Below are 21,306 nucleotides of genomic sequence, written 5' to 3' on the forward strand. Positions count from 1 at the left end.
GCATGTCACGGTCCTCTTCAGAGGACAATCTCCTGACCAGCAGGTCTTTGCACCGCTGTAGACTTGTGTCCGCCAGAAACAGACACACAACATACGCTTTAAACCAAGGATCCAGCACGGTGGCCAGAATGTATTCCTCTGACTTTAAAAGAGTGACCACCCTCGGATCCTGGCAAAGCGTACGAAGGGCTTCATCCACAAGAGCTACATGCTTTGTGGAATCGCAATGCTTTACCAGCTCCTCCCTCACTTTCTCCAGCTGCTTCTGCAACAGCCTGATCAGGGGAATCACCTGACTCAAGCTGGCAGGGTCGGAACGGACTTCTTGTGTGGCAAGTTCAAACGGCTGGAGAACCTTGCACAACACGGAAATCAGTCTCCACTGCGCTTGACTCAGGCAAAGGAGTGGGGATGCGCCTATGTCGTAGGTGGCTGTGTAGGCTTGAATGGCCTTTTGCTGCTCCTCCATCCTCCAAAGCATATAGAAGGTGGAGTTCCAGTGCGTCACAACCTCTTGTTTGAGGTGATGGCAGGGCAGGGCAGGTTCAGGCTTTTTTTGATGGTGCTCCAGTCTTCGGTAGGCAGTGGCAGAATGGCGAAAGTGTCCAGCAATTTTGCGGGCCACCGCAAGCATATCCTGCACACCCCTGTCACTTTTCAGATAATGCTGCACCACCAAGTTTATTGTGTGGGCAAAACATGGCACATGCTGGAAATTGCCCATATGTAATGCCCGCACAAATGTTACTGGTGTTGTCCGACACCACAAATCCCCAGGAGAGTGTAAGTCGGGTAAACCACTGCGAGATGATTTCCCTCAGTTTCTCTATGAGGTTGTCGGCGTTGTGCCTCTTACTGAAACCGGTGATACACAACGTTGCCTGTCTTGGAAGGAGCAGGCGTTTCGGAGATGCTGCTGCTGCTGCGGAAGGCGATGCATCTACCCAGTGAGCTGTCACAGTCATATAGTCCTTAGTTTGCCCTGAACCACTTGTCCACATGTCCGTGGTTTAGTGGACAGTGGGTACAACCGCATTTTTCAGAGCACTGAGGACACTTTTTCGTACTTCTCTGTACATCCCAGGTATCGCCTGCCTAGTGAAGTGGAATCTAGACGGGATTTGGTACCGGGGACACAATACCTCCATCAACCTTCTAAATCCCACTCCACTGATGGCGGACACCGGACGCACTTCTAACACCAACATAGCTGTCAAGGCTGCAGTTATCCACTTTGCTATAGGATAACTGCTGTCGTACTTCGTGCTCATGGCAAACGACTGTTGTACGGTCAATTACTTAGTGAAAGACGTAGCAGTCTTACGACTTCCCCTCTGGGAAGATGACCGACTCCCAACAGCAGCAGCGGCAGTAGTAGGCGTACCGCTGCAGGATCCTCCGGAAGAACCCCGGATTGAAGAGGACTCAGTCATGCCGGTGACATGGCCTGCAGGACTATCTCCCACCCAGATCGAGGAGGAAATGGACGAGGAGGATGTTGCTGGTGTGGATACAACGGCGCCAAGGGATTTAGGTGTCCGTGGACTGCTGACGGTCCTAGCCACAATTCCTGAACTAAACACATATTTATGAAGGTTCTTCAGGTGACGTATAAGGGAGGATGTCCGTAGGTGGCCAAGATCCTTACCACTGCTTATTTGAGCTTTATATAAGGTACATATAGCAATACATTTGTTGTCCGGATTGGGATAGAAATAATTCCAGACCGAAGAGGTGGATTTATTGGTCTTCTGGCCAGGCATGACGATGGGCTTTTTCATCCCATGGACATCAGCTGTTTCCCCCCCTGGTGCCTCATTTAAGAAAACCACATCAGCATCCTCCTCGTCAAGTCCCTCCTCAGCGCCAGCTACATCAATATCCTCCTCCTGGTGTACAACATTGACACCTTCATTATCCAAATCTGTGGGTGATCCTTCCAGCATATGCAGAGGGCGTGCTGCAAACGGTGGAAGGAGCCACCTCTTCCCGTACAGTGAAGCCAGAAGTATCCTGTCTGCACAATTCAAGGTTCAGAAAGGCCACATCACAAATGGTTTGGCCACCGTTTGTGGTCAAACGGAAATATAATCCTGCTCAATCAAACCACGGGAACAGCTTGTATGGGGCCCATCTTAATATTTACGTTTTCTGTGCACCTCTCCTTACTCCATTGCAGAGTAATCTTAAAAGGAGAAACTTCAGCCTTACCTCTCCCCTGTTATTTACTACACATACATTAATGTCCAATATTGGGTTTACTTTCTCTTTAAGACTAAAGTGGAGTTCTGAAATGGTGTTTACATGGGTTTAGTATACCACTGTGATTTGAGGCATGGGTTCAATAAATGATAGATGGTGCTTGTTTATTCAACCCAACATAAATTGTAAAATAATCAATGGTGTTCATTTGTTATGGGTTTGTCTAATCTCCCTGTGGTTATAAAATTGACTCTGCTATATATGCTGTATTTTTGGCTAGAGCTACTGTACTTTGCATGTGCCATTGTAACAAAGCCAGTAAATACATTAGACACCCCAAGCATCTATTTTTTGTTTGTGTAATGGAGATATTTGATAATTAAATTTTTATGACACCTCAACACCTTTTGTAGAAGCTAGGTGTAAACTAAAACTAGGTAAAGTAAACCAAAAGCACAGTGACATGATTTCCTTCTCTGCGCCCTATCTTATTCATGTGTGATAATCTTCTCACAACCTGGGTCCGTCGACTAGTTGCAGCGGTTCGGTCTGAGGATAGCATAAATCTATGTATAGCATGTACATGCAATAGGGACAATTATAACATGTGTAACACCAGGGACATAAATCATATTCGGAGCTCAAGAATTTTGCAGAGTGATTATGTTTGTTCTTTGGAGACAAGAAACATGTTCACCGCATGATAAACCGGTTTCCTTTACATATGTTAATATGTTGACAAATTTCTAACTTGAATAAACATGACTGCGTGGTACAAGTGCTAGTTATGCGGAAACAAATTCTGCATCTCTTCCATGTTTTTAGAAGACCTCTCCAAATCTGTTCCATATTGCAATGGAGCAAATCAATGAATGGCAGACGGCAGGTACACAGAGGAAGAAAAGGGAGTAAAAGTACTAAGTCATCAAATAAAACACTTAACATGAAACAAACATTTGACATTTATTTCTGTCATAGTGAGTGTACAAACAAATGAAAGTACATATTGCACAGATTAAAAAAATAAGAGTAAATTGAAGTTTTCCACTTCCAGCAATATGCAATCAAATCCATAAAGCCGAGACAGCAATTACAAACACTTTTTGTTAAGCGATACGTCTATCTTCATATCACTGCACATATACTTTCCATACTCACAATACATTGAGCCCTTAATAGAAATTCAACGGAAAGCTCAACTTTGAAATAAGCCCTTTGGATAAATGTACTTAGCAACCCACCCCAAAACAGTGGTGTCCCCTTACTGCGAGGGCACCATTCCCCAAAGAAGTATAATGCCTGGACCACCAAGTGTAACTATTGGCACTGGCACTTTTAAACCTTATTGGTAAACAGCAACAATGGTATTACACAACTGGTACTAGGCCGGACATTGCACTCCAGTGCTGCAACTCTCTACATCAGGTGCTCCAATGGAGAGAAGCAGTTTTAGTTCTCTTACTTTGGTCTATTCCCATATGTGAATATAAAATATGTACTACTCAGATTAAAATGCATAATTGAACATTTCTACATTACATCTTCAGCCACACAATAAACTGGACATAGTAATAGATATATATGTATGAAGATTTTTCAGGTGTAAATGTGAATTTTCTTATTGCACTTTGGAGTATTACTTACCCTCCAATCTTTCCTCAGCTGTAACAGCCCAGAGATTACATTAATGTCTTTGGTTGATGAAGACAATTATTGCGAATATGCTATTACATTGATTCCCGCCCACACGCTCTGTGTAATCACAAAGTATGCTGAGCAGGATGAATGTTAAGTGACCATAATATGATAAAATAAATAGATAATAAAGCAGCTACATGCTATACTGCCTGCGACTGTCTTATCCCCATGTTTACACCACCATATATTTCATAATCTTGCACCAACATCACAGTAGCCCTGAAGCCAAATATGCATCATTTTACAATGGTATATATCATATTGCTGCCTTTTCATATCACAGTTCTACAAACTTCAAAGTGCGGAGAGCTGAAATCAGGCGAGAATAAGCAAGATCAAATCATCAAGTGAAAAAAGTTTGAAAACAATTACCAATGTGCACAATCCCCCATATAGTCATGTCATTAAGTCAATATGTTTTTTTTTGCTGTAGCTTGTAGTATCTATATAAAATAATTTATTTGCATAATTAAGTAAATAAAAAATATACAGACGTTTGTTCAAGAACCGCTAAACGAAAACTAAAATTTCATCCAAACTTAAAAAGCACCTATCATCATTCACAAATATTAATGTAAAGGTTCCCAATGAAATGCAGAGGTTTGACATCATACCATTCGCTATGTGGTTGAGTGTACACTATAGATCTCTATTCTCAGCCATGTTGTGGTTAAAAGAGACAGGCTACAATGTTCTCCACTAGACCCAAATGCAAGGAGTCTTTGGTGCATAGAAACATTATCTTTTGACATAATTTTATCTTCAATATCGCACGTTTAGATAAGCTCTTAAAGCTATTAATGTTATTAGTGGAGCTTAGATGAACTTGTATTTTAGGTTGAGTGGGTCATTCAAACGTCTCTCTTTCTTTGACAGGGCTTAAGAATTAAGACAGACATATGAACATAGTGAGATACATGGCAAATGGACTGACCATGTGAGCTTTGTAGAAATGAGTGCGAGCTATTTGGCAGAGATCGAGGACAGATCGAGGCCATACATTAGACTCCTAAAAGGCCTATTTAATAACATGATGAACAAATAACCTCAAACAACCAAATATTATCTGATAAAAATATATATCTTATTAGATACTATGGGTGAAGAAAAGCCTGATTCCATACATGCCATCACACAAAAGACATTGCTGGACATATGTATAAAACAACACTAAAAGCGAGGAAAAAAGTACAAACCTAGCCATCAATGTGAATGTATTTCAAAGTAGTTCGATAAACTATACAAAATCAGTAATAAAAAAAGAACAAACAAGTGTAAAGTACATTTCACATCTTATTTTTGCCAATCACCTACCCTTAATTTTATAGACTGGTCCCATGACTCTTCTCATATGACATATTATTGAGTTCCTATTTCACATCATTTAACTATACAGCTTTATTCCATACACAATTAAAAGTAGGGCCAACAATGTATAGCACCGCAGCCACTTCAGAATGAGAAGCCTGTTCCGTAGACAGAGACGCTTCTACTTTTAAAAATACTATATATTAGTCCAGAAAGTTAATATACACTAAATAACATGACAAATGCCTTTATGTATGCATATAGTGCTCTAAATAAATCATAACACTATGACAGACATTCATCACCTTGACTGTTATTAGTAACGTCTAGGTTAACTTGTATTTTAGATGTAGTGGGTCACATAAACTTCTCTTTAGTATAAAAGTAGGTTTCCTCTACAGAGGCACACTGCTAAAAAAAAATAAACAGAAATACTTTTTTTTTCCTTTTGGCTTTTTTTACATTTCTGTGTTTCTAAAAAGAGAAGACCCATGCTTTCTGTATGCAGGCGGTACATCAGAACATCTCTTCTTAAATATGCTTTCTAAAATCTTGTCAAGACCCAAAAGGAATGGGACGCTGTTGCGGCTTGCGCTGAGAATCTGCAAGGAGGAAAAAGCGTAGTGTTAGCCAACAGTCAACCAGCGACGTTCACATGATGTCTCCCATTTGTAGAATATGCACGTGTCCCCCAAGCCCCGTACAGATCTGTAATACATTACACTAAAGCCTTGAACATTTTTATTAGTGTATTAACGGTGTTGTATGAGACCACTGGGAGCATTTACTTTATGTCAGATATCTGCAGTAAGTGGAACAGAGCTGCATGATGTATGGGGAATACACTGTTTTATTAGACTGCATTCCTGGGCACTCTACTGTACTATTAAAAGGCTGTAAACCGTTAAACTTGTTAGTGGGGATGGGAAAACTACTGAGGGTCTGGGGACTAGTTGGATTTAACAGAGCAGAGACAAAACATGTTTGTTGATTTCACAGATGGAAGGACTCAGACATTCTGCTGCAAAGAAGTACAAGGAAAAACTAGTATGATCATAGTGATACAAGGATGAACTAATTTAGTGACAAATAAGGAAGGTGGGAGTACCACAGAACCCCCTTTTATATCCTCAGCGGTGCCCAATAATGATCAGGATCATTAACGGGGATCACAAAAGGTGGTCAGAGGTGACAGGCTTCAATCTTTGTGTTGTTATCTTGCGATCACATTTAAAGACAGCAATGAGCCAAGAAGTGATTTGGATTATCGGTCCAAAGGGGGAGCGGAGCGCCTGGATTTCATCTCCTTACGTGAGTGGCAGAGTCAGCCTATATGTTGGGGGTGGGGGCAGAAGAGTCCTCCGTAGAGAAAGGGAGGGCCATTACTATACTTGGTAAGTGAAGGTCAAAAGAACATGCAAAAAATGAGTACTCTAGGTGAAAAAGGAGAAGAGCTGGACTTCAATGAATGAAAGTACAACATTGTGCTGATTGGCTGGACAGGGGAAAGAAGAAAATACCAACAGCATAGGCTTAATGGGTGATATAAATACTTCTCTTAGTTGTGATATTAACGGCATTGTCATGAAACTATTTCTTTTTCTTGTTATCTTCAGAAATATTTAAATGAGAAAACGAGTTTGACAGAACATGACTTAAAAGTAACTGTGTCAGAGAGAAGAGAAGTTGTTAAAAAGTTAAGGATAGGGCTGAAAGAGAGAATATACACTAAAAAAGTTTGTTGCTGGCACCTAGTAAAAATAGTTTGTGTCGGTAACAATGTGTAACTGAAGTGACGTCATGCACTTCCCCCGCACTTCCCTGTTTTAATACTCAGAGCCCAGTTACAGTAAAGGGCCATATAATCCTAGCACATACTTGTGCAGCACTCATAATGAGATTGCCAAATAAGGTCAGATCACTGGAATCCCACCAGATTCCAAAAGTTGTGATCCCTCAGTGCCAACCCGGGAACATAATCCTGAAGTATGTTTGCCAGGCTATCTAAAATTACATACTAATATAACGTAATTAATGAGGCTAGTCCTAAAACAGTACCTGACCACCTGCGCCCGCCCCTGACTTGTGTGCACCCACACACCTGTGCCCGCCCCTGACTTGTGTGCACCCACACACCTGTGCCCGCCCCTGACTTGTGTGCACCCACACACCTGTGCCCGCCCCTGACTTGTGTGCACCCACACACCTGTGCCCGCCCCTGACTTGTGTGCACCCACACACCTGTGCCCGCCCCTGACTTGTGTGCACCCACACACCTGTGCCCGCCCCTGACTTGTGTGCACCCACACACACCTTTGCCCGCCCCTGACTTGTGTGCACCCACACACACCTTTGCCCGCCCCTGACTTGTGTGCACCCACACACACCTTTGCCCGCCCCTGACTTGTGTGCACCCACACACCTGTGTGCACCCACACACCTGTGCCCACCCCCGACCTGTGTGCACCAACACACCTGTGCCCGCCCCCAACCTGTGTGCACCCACACACCTGTGCCCGCCCCCAACCTGTGTGCACCAACACACCTGTGCCCACCGCAACCTGTGTGCACCCACACACCTGTGCCATTTGCTTTAACTGCCCAGCCTGTACTAGACCAGTAAAAGCTGAATGGCTGTTTGGGTTACTACAACCAACCTGTTTAATTGTATAGTGAGACGGAAGAAATGGAGGCATAATACAGCACAATACAATACATACCCTCACACGTCATGTGTCCACTGAGTTTTGATTCTAAAACGAAAGCAAAAACAAGGTTCTTTACTTCACCTGATCAGAAAAAAACAGGACATTCAGCATATTACTACTATGAGAGGTGACAATATGAACATTAAATGGTGCCACAGTGTAACCTAGTGTACCTGCCTGTAATACATTTATACTAGGAGACACTAAATATGGATACAGGAAGCACAAGATGCTAGGTGTCTGGTATCCTATGACCATTGCATGTCTATGCTGTAGAAGTCATTTCATAGACTTACTGCACAGCCACACCTAACCGTCCTCACTGTAAAAGGATTCATATTCAAGCTACTAAAATGTTTTCAAACATTGTAGGACAATTTCTATTGACAGGGGTGCAGAGGGCCGGAAAGTAACACTTATGATATTGTAATGTGACCAACAGATATAGCTTAAGGTTCTGGGGGATATAGTTACCCAACATTAACTGTACAGTTTGGAAGACTTATTGACAGAATATGTCAAGGAATACATTTCCAGTCTAATAGAAGGCCGCACAAAGCTGTTAAGGCCGCCACACTGCCAGATCCAGCCTCAGTGTCCAGAGCTATATCCACTTTCAGTAATTAGGCTGAGTACACACTATAAAAAATTTCTTCCGATGCGATTTGATCAGTGTTTTTTATATAGTAAATTCATGTGTACACACCAAACACATTTTACCTTCAGATCTCTGCTCTTCACCTGTCATAACCATTGGCTGAAAAGATCACAACTCTGCACACTAGCGGTTGTAAGTACATGCACATTGTATAATTGGAACAACACTGTTCCATCGTTGAACGAGATTTTTAGTCCGGTTTTAAAAAACAATCAAACAATACGATGGGCTTTGGAAATATAGTCGCATTGTTGCAGCCCACACACTAGTGCGATATCAGGCCGAACGTTCATTTATCGCGTGATTGAAAAATAGAAACCTATAGGCCACAAAGAGCAAAGTAGAATTATGGCCACAAAACCATTCACTGATCAGTCTTTGTCTGACTACATTTCCTGCCAGCCCCAACCAACATTTAGCAGAACACATTGTAAGTTTTAGACTTATATTTGCAGAGACTTCTGGTCACGAAGTAATAAAATCACCTAACTGCTTGGTAGAATTGCATTGTGCATGTCCATTTTTAGTTATATTTGTGCCCAAAGAATGTGTAAGACGAACTATAAGAACAGATAGTGTGATTGTGTCAGTCTCCATCATTGGAAATTGCATCTAAATTATACCACAAGCATAAACCTCAGCCATGGAAATATGGCAGTGTGGAGCAGTCACGCGTACATTACATGCAGCACTAAAGGACACAACAATCATGTGCACACAAACATCATTTACATACCCCAATCCAGTCATATACCAGCCAACATCTAGGGTTACGTACCTCTGCTTCTGTGCCACTCCTATGCCTGGTATTCACGCTGACTGGGGTGCCGGGTACCTCGCCATTTGTCACTTCTGTTCCGTCGGACATTAAGCGTTTTCTTTCTTTGGACTTTGGCTCTACCTTTGTGACTCTGAACCTGTAAGTGAAATGAAGAGAGTATGTAGGACTTGTAGAGTAAAATATAAGCACATGAAAACAGACATAAACAAGACATGCAGATCTGGCAACCAGACTACAGAACAATCGGACTTGTGGTCATAAACACGAGGGGGGGGGATTGGCCAAATCTGGTTGGCAGGCCAATAGAGTAGTTCACAGCAGAACCCATGCTGTCCAGACAATTATCTGAATTTATTGTGTCTTACCTGAAGGCTCTCCTTGTGGTCAGCGAGATTGAGAAACACACCAAGGTCTTCCAGTTTATTCTAACACTGTACTGCAAAGCAGTGGATTCGTAGCACTGTTACAAGACCTATTACCTGGATTGTCTGACATCTGCAAAAGTCCAGATGTCAAGCAATCCAGGTAGTAGGCTCTTCAGTCATTTGGAGCACCATGCCTAAAATCTACTAATATACATTTAAAAATAACCATAGTAATTTTACAGCATTGCCCTGTTTAGCAGTGCTCCTCACAAAGTAACTGTAGGGAGAAAACCATGGCAATCAGCACAGCAGTACGACATGTCATGTTTTTTAGAGGTGGTGGCCTATTACAAGCATTTTGACACTTGGGTTTCTAAGGGGAAAATGTCAAGTTTAGAAGTAAACAATAATTTTACACACTCCTGGACAAAATGACATTTTTCACAAAAGGAAGAAAATGCTTGTATGGATTTAGCCTAAAAGAAAATTAATCATTACAACATTGTAAAATACAACAATTATTGTTATCCTGGTAAACTGAACACTTATTTTAGAGAAGGTCAAGCAAACTTAATTGTAGCAAAAACATCCTTCTTTTCTATTTAGAGACATCACTATTCGCCACATAAAGCCTGAGGGTAGACAAAAACAAATATCAGTTAAGGTGATATTACCTTCCTACAGCCAGGACTGTGACAGCTCCTTGACGGTTCTTCTTTGGCTCTTTGTGCTTTTGTGGCGACTTAATCAAGTTCCAGCGCTTGTTGCTGCATCGGCTGCACACATTTTTCTCCACCACGCCCCCGACAGTGTGCAGATGGTGCCCGTGGCAGGAGTGTTTAGATGGGGTTCCGCCTGGCGAGGATGGACTTGTAGGACTCAAGGGAGTATCTGGTGTTTTAGGGCTACAGCAAAACAAAAATAGTGTTCTATGTTAAGTTAAGGAGTATCAAACGTATATCGCAATACATAAAACAAAACCTGTCCACAGACTACTCTATTTCTGAGGTAAAAGACAAGCAATGATATATTTAATTTTGGATCTCGGCCTTCCCACGCTGCTTTCTTGCACAGACCTGGAATTTAGTTACACAGCAGATGCTCAGAGAGCGCTGAGTGACAGTGATCCTGATATGCTCTATGAGAGGATGTCACAAGGTAATGCTAGCCAGCAGGAATCCCTTGTTTTCCACTTTCCATTTGTTCACAACTAGCGCAGTATAAACAGATAAACCTGCAGAATGTGCTGTGTAGCATGCATGTTTGCTTACTAGAGAAAGTAAATTTGGGCAGCACAGTGGCCTAGTGGTTAGCACTTCTGCCTCACAGCACTGGGGTCATGTGTTTGTATGTTCTCCCTGTGTTTGCGTGGGTTTCCTCCGGGTGCTCCGGTTTCCTCCCACACTCCAAAAACATACTGGTAGGTTAATTGGCTGCTATCAAAAATTGATCCTAGTCTCTGTCTCCCTCTCTGTCTGTCTGTCTGTCTGTCTGTCTGTGTCTATATTAGGGAATTTAGACTGTAAGCTCCAATGGGGCAGGGACTGATGTGAAGGAGTTCTCTGTACAGCACTGCGGAATTAGTGGCGCTATATAAATAAATAAATGATGATGATTACACACACACAGAATCAAGGACTGAGCCTTAGAGTAATAATGATAAACACAGCGAATGATTTTATCTTCTAAAACATAATTGTTGATCATAATGTTAATTATAAATCTGGATTAAGTCTGACTTAAAAAAAAAACAAAAAACAAAAAAAATATGGCTCAATTGCAATACCAATTAGCACCTTTAGCTACTGCCATAGCACATGTTAACTATACTGATTATAGTGAATGTTTTGGTTAACTCTTCCTCATAGTGGCTCCGTGGTTAGCACTTCTGTCTCACAGCACTGGGGTCATGAGTTCAATAGCCGACCACAGCTTTCTGTGTGTGCAGTTTGTATGTTCTCCCCGTGTTTGTGTGGGTTTCCTCCAGGCGCTCTGGTTTCCACCCACAGTCCAAAAACATACTGGTAGGTTAATTGTGTGTGTGTACATAGACTATAAGCTCCGCTGATGTGAATGACAATGCTGCGGAATTGATGGCGCTACATAAATAAATGATAATTATTACTTTAATAAATGTGGGTACATTGGAGTTTCACAAACAATCAAAATGAGCTTGTATAGCTTTACAAAACACATGCTCTGTGTCCCTGCTTCTATTAAACAGGCTGCGATTATATCAACATATTAGTGTTTTCTATAGTTCCTTTAATATATTACATTTATTAGAACAGATGTCCTAGAAATTCTACTGTTCCACATACTGGTAATGTTTTGCCTGTAGCACAGATGGGGAGCCTCTACAGTCATGGCCAAAAGTTTTGAGAAGAACACAAATATTGGTGTTAACAAAGTTTGCTGCTTCAGTGTTTTTAGACCTTTTTGTCAGATGTTGCTATGGTATACTGAAGTAATATTACAAGCATTTCATAAATGTCAAAGGCTTTTATTGACAAATACATTAAGTTTATGCAAAGAGTCAATATTTGCAGTGTATTCTTTTTATTTGTATTTTATTAATATTTGTATTCCTTCTTTTTGAAGACCTTTGCAATTTGCCCTGGCATGCTGTCAATCATCTTCTGGGCCACATACTGACTGATGGCCGCCCATTCTTACCTAATCAATGCTTGGAGTTGTCAGAATTTGAGCTTTTTTGTTTGTCCAGCTGCATCCTGAGGATTGACCACAAGTTCTTAATGTGATTAAGGTCTGGGGAGTTTCCTGGCCATGGACCCAAAATTTTGATGTTGATCTCTGAGCCACTTAATTATCACTTTTGCCTTATGGCAAGGTGCTCCATCATGCTGGAAAAGGCATTGTTCGTCACCAAACTGTTCTTGAATGGTTCGGAGAAGTTGCTCATGGAGGATGTTTTGGTACCATTCTTTATTCATGACTGTGTTCTTAGTCAAAATTAAGAGTGAGCCAATTCCCTTGGCTGAAAAGCAATTCCACACATGAATCGTCTCAGGATGCTTTACTGTTGGCATGACACAGGACTGATGGTAGCGCTCACCTTTCCTTCTCCGGACAAGTGTTTTTCCAGATGCCCCAAACAATCTGAAAAGGGGATTCATCAGAGAAAATTACTTTACCCTAGTCAGCGGCAGCAGACTTTACCCAGCAGTCCAATCCCTGTACGTTTTGCAGGATATTAGTCTGTCCCTGATGTTTTTTTTGTGGAGAGAAGTGGCTTCTTTGCTGGCCTTCTTGACACCAGGCCATTCTCCAAAAGCCTACACCTCACTGTGCGTGCAGATGCACTCACACCTGCCTGCTGCCATTCCTGAGCAAGCTCTGCACTGGTGGTGCCCCGATCCCGCTGAATCAACTTTAGGAGACGGGTCCTGGTGCTTGTTGGACGTTCTTGGGCGCCATGAAGTCTTCTTCACAACTATTGAACTTCTCTCCTTGAAGTTCTTGATGATCTGATAAATGGCTGATTTAGGTGCAATCTTACGAGCAGCAATATCCTTGCCTGTAAAGCCCTTTTTGTGCAAAGCAATGATGACTGCACATGTTTCTTTGCAGGTAACCATGGTTAACAGATTATCAGTCTGTTATTCTAACTCAATCAGTATGACAGACTGATCTCCAGCCTTGTCATCGTCACCAATACTCTCATCTGTATTAACGAGAGAATCACTGACCTGATGTCAGCAGCTCCTTTTGTGGCAGGGCTGACATGCAGTGGAAAAGCTGTTTTTTGGATAAGTTCATTGTCATGGCAAAGAGGTACTTTTAAATGAATTGCAATTCATCTGATCACTCTTCATGACATTCTGGAGTATTTGCAAATTGCCATCATAAAAACTGAGGCAGCAGACTTTGTGAAAAATAATATTTGTGTCATTCTCAGAACTTTTGGCCATGACTGTAACATGGTAAACTTGGAGAGATTCAATTGCTGGCGATGTGGCGCACGGACATTGCACTATGCACACTGCCGTCAATTACGGTAGAGATCTCCACTCATTTTTTCCTCTCACCTCCTCTAACGGGTGCAAGGAAAAATGAGCAGAGATTTCTGCCAAATTTCCACCACAAAGTGCCTCACAGATGTTCCAGAGACACTTTGCAACCAATTGAACCTCCCCCATTGTTTCACAAGAGCTGGAGAGCCACAGATGACCTAAGCCTGCTCTTCCCTAATGGAAACAAGTTGTGGGCTTATTTCATTGTCTACAAACATCTGGGATTGCTTCTCATTTCTACTCTCTCTCTTCATTTAAAGTCCACACTGGGGAGACAGGACTCTTATTTAGACAGATGAGCAAGGTGACAAAATGAGCCAGGAAGACTGCAATGTAGCAGCAGCTTCCAGAGCTTCTCCAGAAACCACACTAAGTCCTGTAATGATGTATCACATCCATGCTTCTCAGTGAAGCACAACTGACCGAGCATGGGCAGGGACGGGGACTAGCTTAAGATGAGGTGGAAATCATTATGTATTTTACAGGACATGCCAGCTATAGAGCCTGTATATTACAATGCGCCATCATCGGGACACACAGTTCAGTCCACATGATGGCAGCTTCTAATATTCATGAGAAAGCAGCCTACCAATCCACTAGAGCCCCGGTGAGGTTCACAGCTAAGATATAGGCTACTGCAGGTGTAGATAACCCGTGCACTGACTATATATACTCAGAAATCAGAAACTCTTCTTAAAAAAATAAATACTAGAGCACCACTGGCTGCTGTACAGCGGTATTGATTTCCTAACTGTTCTTCTGGAATGGTTTTTAACAGGTGCCGTGAGTAAATTATTATCATTCTTAAATGTATGTAGCACCACATATGACACAGGGCTTTACAGAGAGTACTTACTCATCTACACCAGTCCCTGGTCCATTGGAGCTTACATTCTAAATTCTCAAACACAAACTGGCTGATGCTTTCCTTACTACATGAGGTGTCATGGCAAATTCACAGAATGTAAACCTGGATTGGACGTCTCTTACAGGGAATGGCACATGTAGCTAGGAGTACTAGAGACATTATAGGAGGGATTTAACCAATTGACATTTTAAAGGTCAGAAAGGATTTTTTTTGGCAATTATCACAGGATTAGGGGTTTTATTTTGCCTTCCTCTGGATCATGTAATCAGAATTGGTTGAGCTCAAAGGACCTGTGTTATTTGTCAACCTAACCATGTAACAAAAATGTGATATTTGTCACTTTCTTTGTTAGTGTGTTTTATCAGCAGTAATACATTTTCTCCAAATGGTGGGAGCACATAATCCACATCGGGAATCGAAGCTGGTTTAAGCCAGCAATGACATCTATAGGGAGGCCATTGGTCATATGCGAAACTACAGAAATAAATAAATCCACAGAAATACAGAAGTCCTTCAAACCCATAGCAGTGAGCAATTCCAGCATCTGACCAGGTACCTTGTTTTCCCCCTTGCAAGCACAATCCATACCAACATCAAGACACCACCTAAGCCCTCCAAAAAGGAAAGACACTCACCAAAGCTTCCAGAAGGACAGCAAAGAGAAAATAATGCAAAATTAAATCATTATTATTCATTATCAGCATATTCATCTAAACCACGTTGCTACCCTACTACTTTTATAGGGAAAAGTCAGTAATTGCCATAATCAGACATTGTATTTACACTCGCTTTCAAAGTATCTTTATTAGAACTCTCAAAGTCTGTAAAAACCATATTCTAAACAAGAAAATAAAATAGAAAATAAAACTATTCTAATGAACCTGTACTGAAAGAGCCACCATGTCACGGACAAAGGGGAAGGGGGATCATGTTTAAAATCGCTCATGACATGTAACCTGTCTACCTTTAGGTAGAAACAGGCCTGGCCAAAAAAGCTGAACATGAAACACACATAGATGTCCAGAAAGTGAATTGTCGTAAGATGCTAAACTATGTAGCTAGATTATTTATATTTCCATAATAAAACTTTTGGGTAGTTTCACACAAGAAGTTTCTCTGTTGAGTGCTCCTTCAGAAAAAAGCAGGGCTTTGTTAAAACATGCTTTCCTAATTAAAAAATGATGTGAATCAAGCAGATTACCTGCTCTAACCACTTTTAAAAAGTTGCCTGCAGCATTTATTAGTGTTAGCAAGGGCATCATAGATGTCCATGTTATTTCTCCTGCACCCGCCACAAAGAAACAGCTCCTCAGAAATTGCCTACACATTTTAGACCTTTTCATTCAGTGTGTTTCCAGTCAGCATGAAAAATGTAAATATTTGTACCACATATCACAAACCCTATCTATGCAAATGTAGAATGCACAAGATACAAAATAAAAGGTCCAGTCACCAGGTCCTCTAGCGTTACTTTCTTGCTATGTCATTAGCATTAAAGAAAAAAGGGAGCTGTCCTGGAAACCAATATGAAGTAAGTTCAAGGTTTAATAAGTTTTAATACCAGGAGGTTACAATGTAACCACAAGTTTGGAGACATTTGTTATGTTCTTTATCATAGCATGATATATAGGACTCACTCATTAAGAAACAGACAATAGGAAAGAAGAAACAGATAAGTATCACTCATGTAATCTGCAAAATCCACTCTACGTATATTATTCTATGTCTCCAATTATCGGATGGCTCACTCACACACAGCTGTGAGTAGATTGCTGTGTCAGCCTAGGAGACCATTGATACATCTAGTGCCCCACATTGTCGGTGATTATTATACATACTTTTTCCTCTGGATGGTGGCGTTTGAGTTACAGAACTATGATATGTAATATTTGGATACCTGGACTGTGAATTATACAGTTTCTCAGATCCTTACAGCCTATATTTTGATGTACTTTAAGATACTAATGTACTTTAAGATATCTATAGATCGGACTCCACGAGGAGTGCAATAAATGCTTTAATATTTTATTAATATATTTTAATAAATACAGAAGAGCTTAGCGCTCTCCTGTTTTGTTTGGTGCTCTTTTGATGTTACAGGTTGCAGATCCTGTTAGTGAGAGCTGCAGCTTAGACAAGCACTGCTTATTACAAAGGTTGTTCGGAGCCCATTATATCTATATTGTTGACACCACAGGAAAGTCTGGTAGTCTGTTTCAAATCAATGATGTGTTTCCTTTTTGGTTACTTTACTGTTGTAGACAAAATACGTTAGATACAAAATATTATTATTAAAAACAAATTAGATGTAATGCATCATAGCAGGATATTAGGCTGTCTGTATTCAGTATATATGAATTACTGGTGCTCTGGGAAAGATAGAAACCATTGAATGCAAAGGACAAAGTCTAAACTACTCTAGTGCCAGACTTACCTCTCTGGGTCATACAGGCTGTTATCTGCCACCATGGAACTGTCAGCGACCATGGCTTTCAAGACATCAGCATTTGCTGCAGAGACAAGTCAACCGTTATTGTTATTCTGAAACGTCAAGTCACATGTTCAGACACATTAATCGGGAAATTCCACTATGTGGCTGAATAAAGCCAGCGTGGAACTAGTACTGGACCACTAAAGGCCTCAGGGACCCCGGCAGTACAAGAGAACAGCCCACTACAAGCTTTACATGTTCTGTTACGTTAGTGAAACACCCCTTAATACCCCATTTTAGATGTTGCATGAAGTTACTTTTAAACACACACATGTACATTTGAGGGGGCTGTATTTTGAAAAAGTAAGGGGTCCCCGAACTAGTTGCTTCATTTTGCTTGAGGATGTGCCACAAAAACCAATTGGGAAACTTTTACAAATTTTTTAAACTTGTAAATATTATAAATACAGATAGGTCCTATAAATAATTTAACTAATAATCTTACATGTCAATTAAAGAGCTCAATGAATTATTATAGATCATTAAAGTGAAATTAAGGTAGGAAAACATGCAAGTGCTTGTAAACAGTAATAGTAAAATACAAATAATAAGATTAATAATAGTAAAACACAAGTGCATCATTACATTTATAGACTTTCCAAATCCCTGCTATTTAGGGATAAGCCCCACTCCAACGTATATACCATTTAAAGGGGGGTGTTGTCCCCCACTACAACCCCAAGAACCACACTGTCATGTAGCGACAGCTTGGAGAACAGAGCAGTCAATCACTGCCGGGAATGAAAACCAGACAAGATTTAAACTCCGGCTCATTGTATAGTAAATGTAGTTGGGTTTGTCCTACACTGAACTGACTGGATGATAACTGCTGTGATCGGGACCCTACGTGAGGACTAAAGCATGTGATCCCCTCTACAGAAGGGGAGAGAGCACCTTTACTGGCAGGTAAGTACATCATTATACTAGTTATCATAAACATAACCAAGCCCATTATACAAAGTACCACATATGTTTTAGCCTTCTGTATACAGCCAATATAGTTCATTGTATTATACCTGGCATCAGATATGCCTCAGCATATGCTGGCTTCTAACAGTCTCTTACATTGTGTACATATATAAATAAGACCGTCTCATACTGCAAGTGTGAACTGCTATACTTAGCTGTGCAATGACACCTCTTTAAGGTGGCAGGAAAATAGACTATACAATACAGCTATTAATGAGAAATGATGATGCTCAATGGATCCAAAACTCATACCGTGGAGGTGGGTGGGCTTTAGGTGCACACCATGATCTCTACCCAGGGCACCGTATTACCTAAAACACGCCCTATGTTAATACATAGATCCTTACATAACTGGGACTCTGTCAACTGTTTCACAATCCCAGCACAACAAGCTCAGCGGCACACATGTAATCCTACAACCTGATGTAAATGTAGCTCTTAGCTCTGCATGGCCAACAGGTCTATGAGCACCGCAAAATACATCATCAATTAGCTGCTGATTTTGGAGAGAAATATAGTTCGCAAATAATAGGATGTACTAGAACGTAACCTGCACTTACACACTAATAAGGGGACACATACCTTCATTTTTCATTATGTAGCTTACAATTTGTCCAACAGTATCATTGTGTGTGTCTCCGAGGCTATCTTGCATCTCTGAAAAAAACAAAACAAAATCAAGCAATGATTATTACGAGGAAATGTGATCATTTATAACAATACATATTATGTTCTCTAGCACCTCCAACTCCAGGCTGGTTTACACATGGACATGCAGGGCTTAGCTGCAATACTCCGTGCTGTGGTTATCATGCTAATACTCTGGGTACAAACTGTTCTAATCCTGCTAACTTCATCTATTGCTCCTGTTCTAATCCTGCTAACTTCATCTCTTGCTCATCCAAGTCCCCACAGTTTTGAAGAATGATCTTAACAGATGCACGTCTAAAGCACCAAAAATAAATTTATAAAACATATATATGCGGAGTACGACTTATAAAAAATAACTAATAAAGTTATAATCCATTTAAAAACACTCCGATTTACCGATCCTACACATCAGTAAGTTGTTGCCAAGAGAAAACAAGCAGATTTACATATTCAATTAAGGAGTATTATAAAATAATGTGCTCTAATCAAACGTTTGTGAATTTCAACATCCGGCACTTGTCATCCCCACATAAAACCAGTTTACTGTGTGCAGCAAACACGAATGAGCTTTAATAATATTGTTTACATTCCTCTCCCTAACACCACAGAAGTACAGCCTATCTTTCTATTTATACTACTATTTATACCAATCTATCTTCTCTCACAACCTCTCATTTGTATACAAACCTGGGAAAGGAGATGGAGAAAGCAAGAAGGTAAATAACATAAAGTAAGCATCTTACAGAACATAGGAAGCTAGCATGACTAGGGCTACATGTAGTATTACGGACTGCCTAACAATATACACGCCTATGGGTTTATCACCCACCTTATTTCCTTTTAGATTATACTGTACATTCCAGCAAGAAGTTATATTGCCAATTGCTATCAATGTATGTTTGGTTTTATTTGGGCTTCAGAATATATTTGTGCTTTATAGATAAAAAAAAACCCAACAAGTTAGAAAATATGAATTCATGTTTCAGAAATTATGGTTCAGAAGTGTAAAAAAGGATATTAAACAACAACAATCTTATAAAGGTAGGACGCATGTACTGTACTCTGCCAGCAGGGGGAGTGGAAGTGGGGATGTGTCCAGCATTCTTTCAGTTGAAGCGGATATAACAAGCAAGCCTTAATGTGCGCTTTCAGTTGACAGATAATTTATGTATGCCACAAGAAAAAATGTCTTTTCTATGACTCTAGTCCAGTATTTACCCACAGAACTGAAGCATGTGATTTGATCATTGCTGGTGGCCTGATCATGAGATAACAGCCGCGTCTAGTTAAACATGCAGAGTGCTGTATTTCATGCAGGATACTATTTGATGTAGGGAGAACTATCCCCTGGTAACTGTCCCATAACAATTGAGCACCATGCGAGATGCAGTTTAGTATCACAAGCAATGCAGACTCCAATTACAGATGTATTATTAGTTGTCATTGTATTTTGAGTTGCACCTATTATTATTAAATTAAGGAGTTTGCACATTACAATATTAAAATCAGATATTTGTCAGCATTTGACACCCACTTAGATGACTGGGTTGCTAATAATGAAACTATTACTTATTTGGAATCTTTGTTGACATTCTGCATTAGTTGACAATTAGAATTCCAGGAGATGAATAGTCAGTGTGTATACATTAAACATTCTGCAACGGTGTGACCACGTAATTGCAGAAAATTGCGGACTACAGATTACTAAAACGTAATCTTCCACGGAAACTTTTGTATGTTTTCTGAAGCGTGTCTATTTTGCAGGAAAAATGCCACACACAGGAAGCCAAGGCTTGAACGCTAACAGAAACATCACATGGAGAGTCAAACAACATTCAACCTGAGCGTGACCAACACAAGATTGATTTCAAGGCCCGACAGGTTAAGGTACGGCACATAAATATTTGCAGGCATTTGGGAATGTGAGCGTGAACTATATGATAAACAGTGTAGTGACAAGGGAGGAATTATTTATAAAGGTTTAACCCATAATAAACTGTGGTGAATAAAGCAATCATAAGGGACTACATTGTAAACACTGTATATCAAATGAATCCATTTAGTAAGCTAGAGGGTAATGTAAATGACTTCAAAGCAAAGCCTTCTCTCACAGGGTTAATGACCTAAATCAATGTGTAAATGTGAGGCCAGAAATACTGTCCTGTGTTTATGTAGTGGCTCTGCATTGTCACCTTTAAGGGGAACTGAACAGCTTCAAGGACCTCATGGGGTGAGCTATGTCCTGTATAGGAGTGGTTTTTGGCAACTAAAGAGACTTTCGGAAACTCTGTCAGCATGGGGGTCTTACACCAAGAGACATAGGCTGTGACCATATGATGTCTTGCAATATTTTATGTAGGCAAATATAATTATATTTCCAAAATACCACTTACAATCAATCTAATTAGTGATCACCCCATATTCCTAAATAGTATAATGGAGGGCAGCCCATATGTCAAATAAAGCCATCTGTCACGCAGGGAATGGGAGGAAAGGAGGAATCAGCTCAACTAATACACTTGACCTATCTCTGTGCTAACCCTTTAAATACCAGTGTGGGAAGCGTTAACTCT

General features: G+C 40.7%; 1 protein-coding gene across 2 annotated transcripts in view; it reads right to left on the reverse strand.

The window, feature by feature from the left end:
- Positions 1-3,146: 3,146 nt before the first annotated feature.
- RELL1 (RELT like 1) overlaps positions 3,147-21,306 on the reverse strand; it is a 31,934-nt gene continuing 13,774 nt past the window's right edge. For both annotated transcript variants that reach the window (XM_075194780.1, XM_075194781.1), the window contains 6 exons: positions 18,665-18,739; positions 17,057-17,132; positions 10,395-10,625; positions 9,353-9,491; positions 7,929-7,961; positions 3,147-5,810 (listed from right to left, as the gene is read on the reverse strand). In XM_075194780.1, coding sequence (XP_075050881.1) covers positions 7,938-7,961; positions 9,353-9,491; positions 10,395-10,625; positions 17,057-17,132; positions 18,665-18,739 — 545 coding nt within the window. In that variant the 3' untranslated portion in view covers positions 3,147-5,810; positions 7,929-7,937. The remainder of the gene's footprint in view (positions 5,811-7,928; positions 7,962-9,352; positions 9,492-10,394; positions 10,626-17,056; positions 17,133-18,664; positions 18,740-21,306) is intronic.

Source organism: Mixophyes fleayi, chromosome 1 (assembly GCF_038048845.1).
Source record: "Mixophyes fleayi isolate aMixFle1 chromosome 1, aMixFle1.hap1, whole genome shotgun sequence".
NCBI lineage: Eukaryota > Metazoa > Chordata > Amphibia > Anura > Limnodynastidae > Mixophyes > Mixophyes fleayi.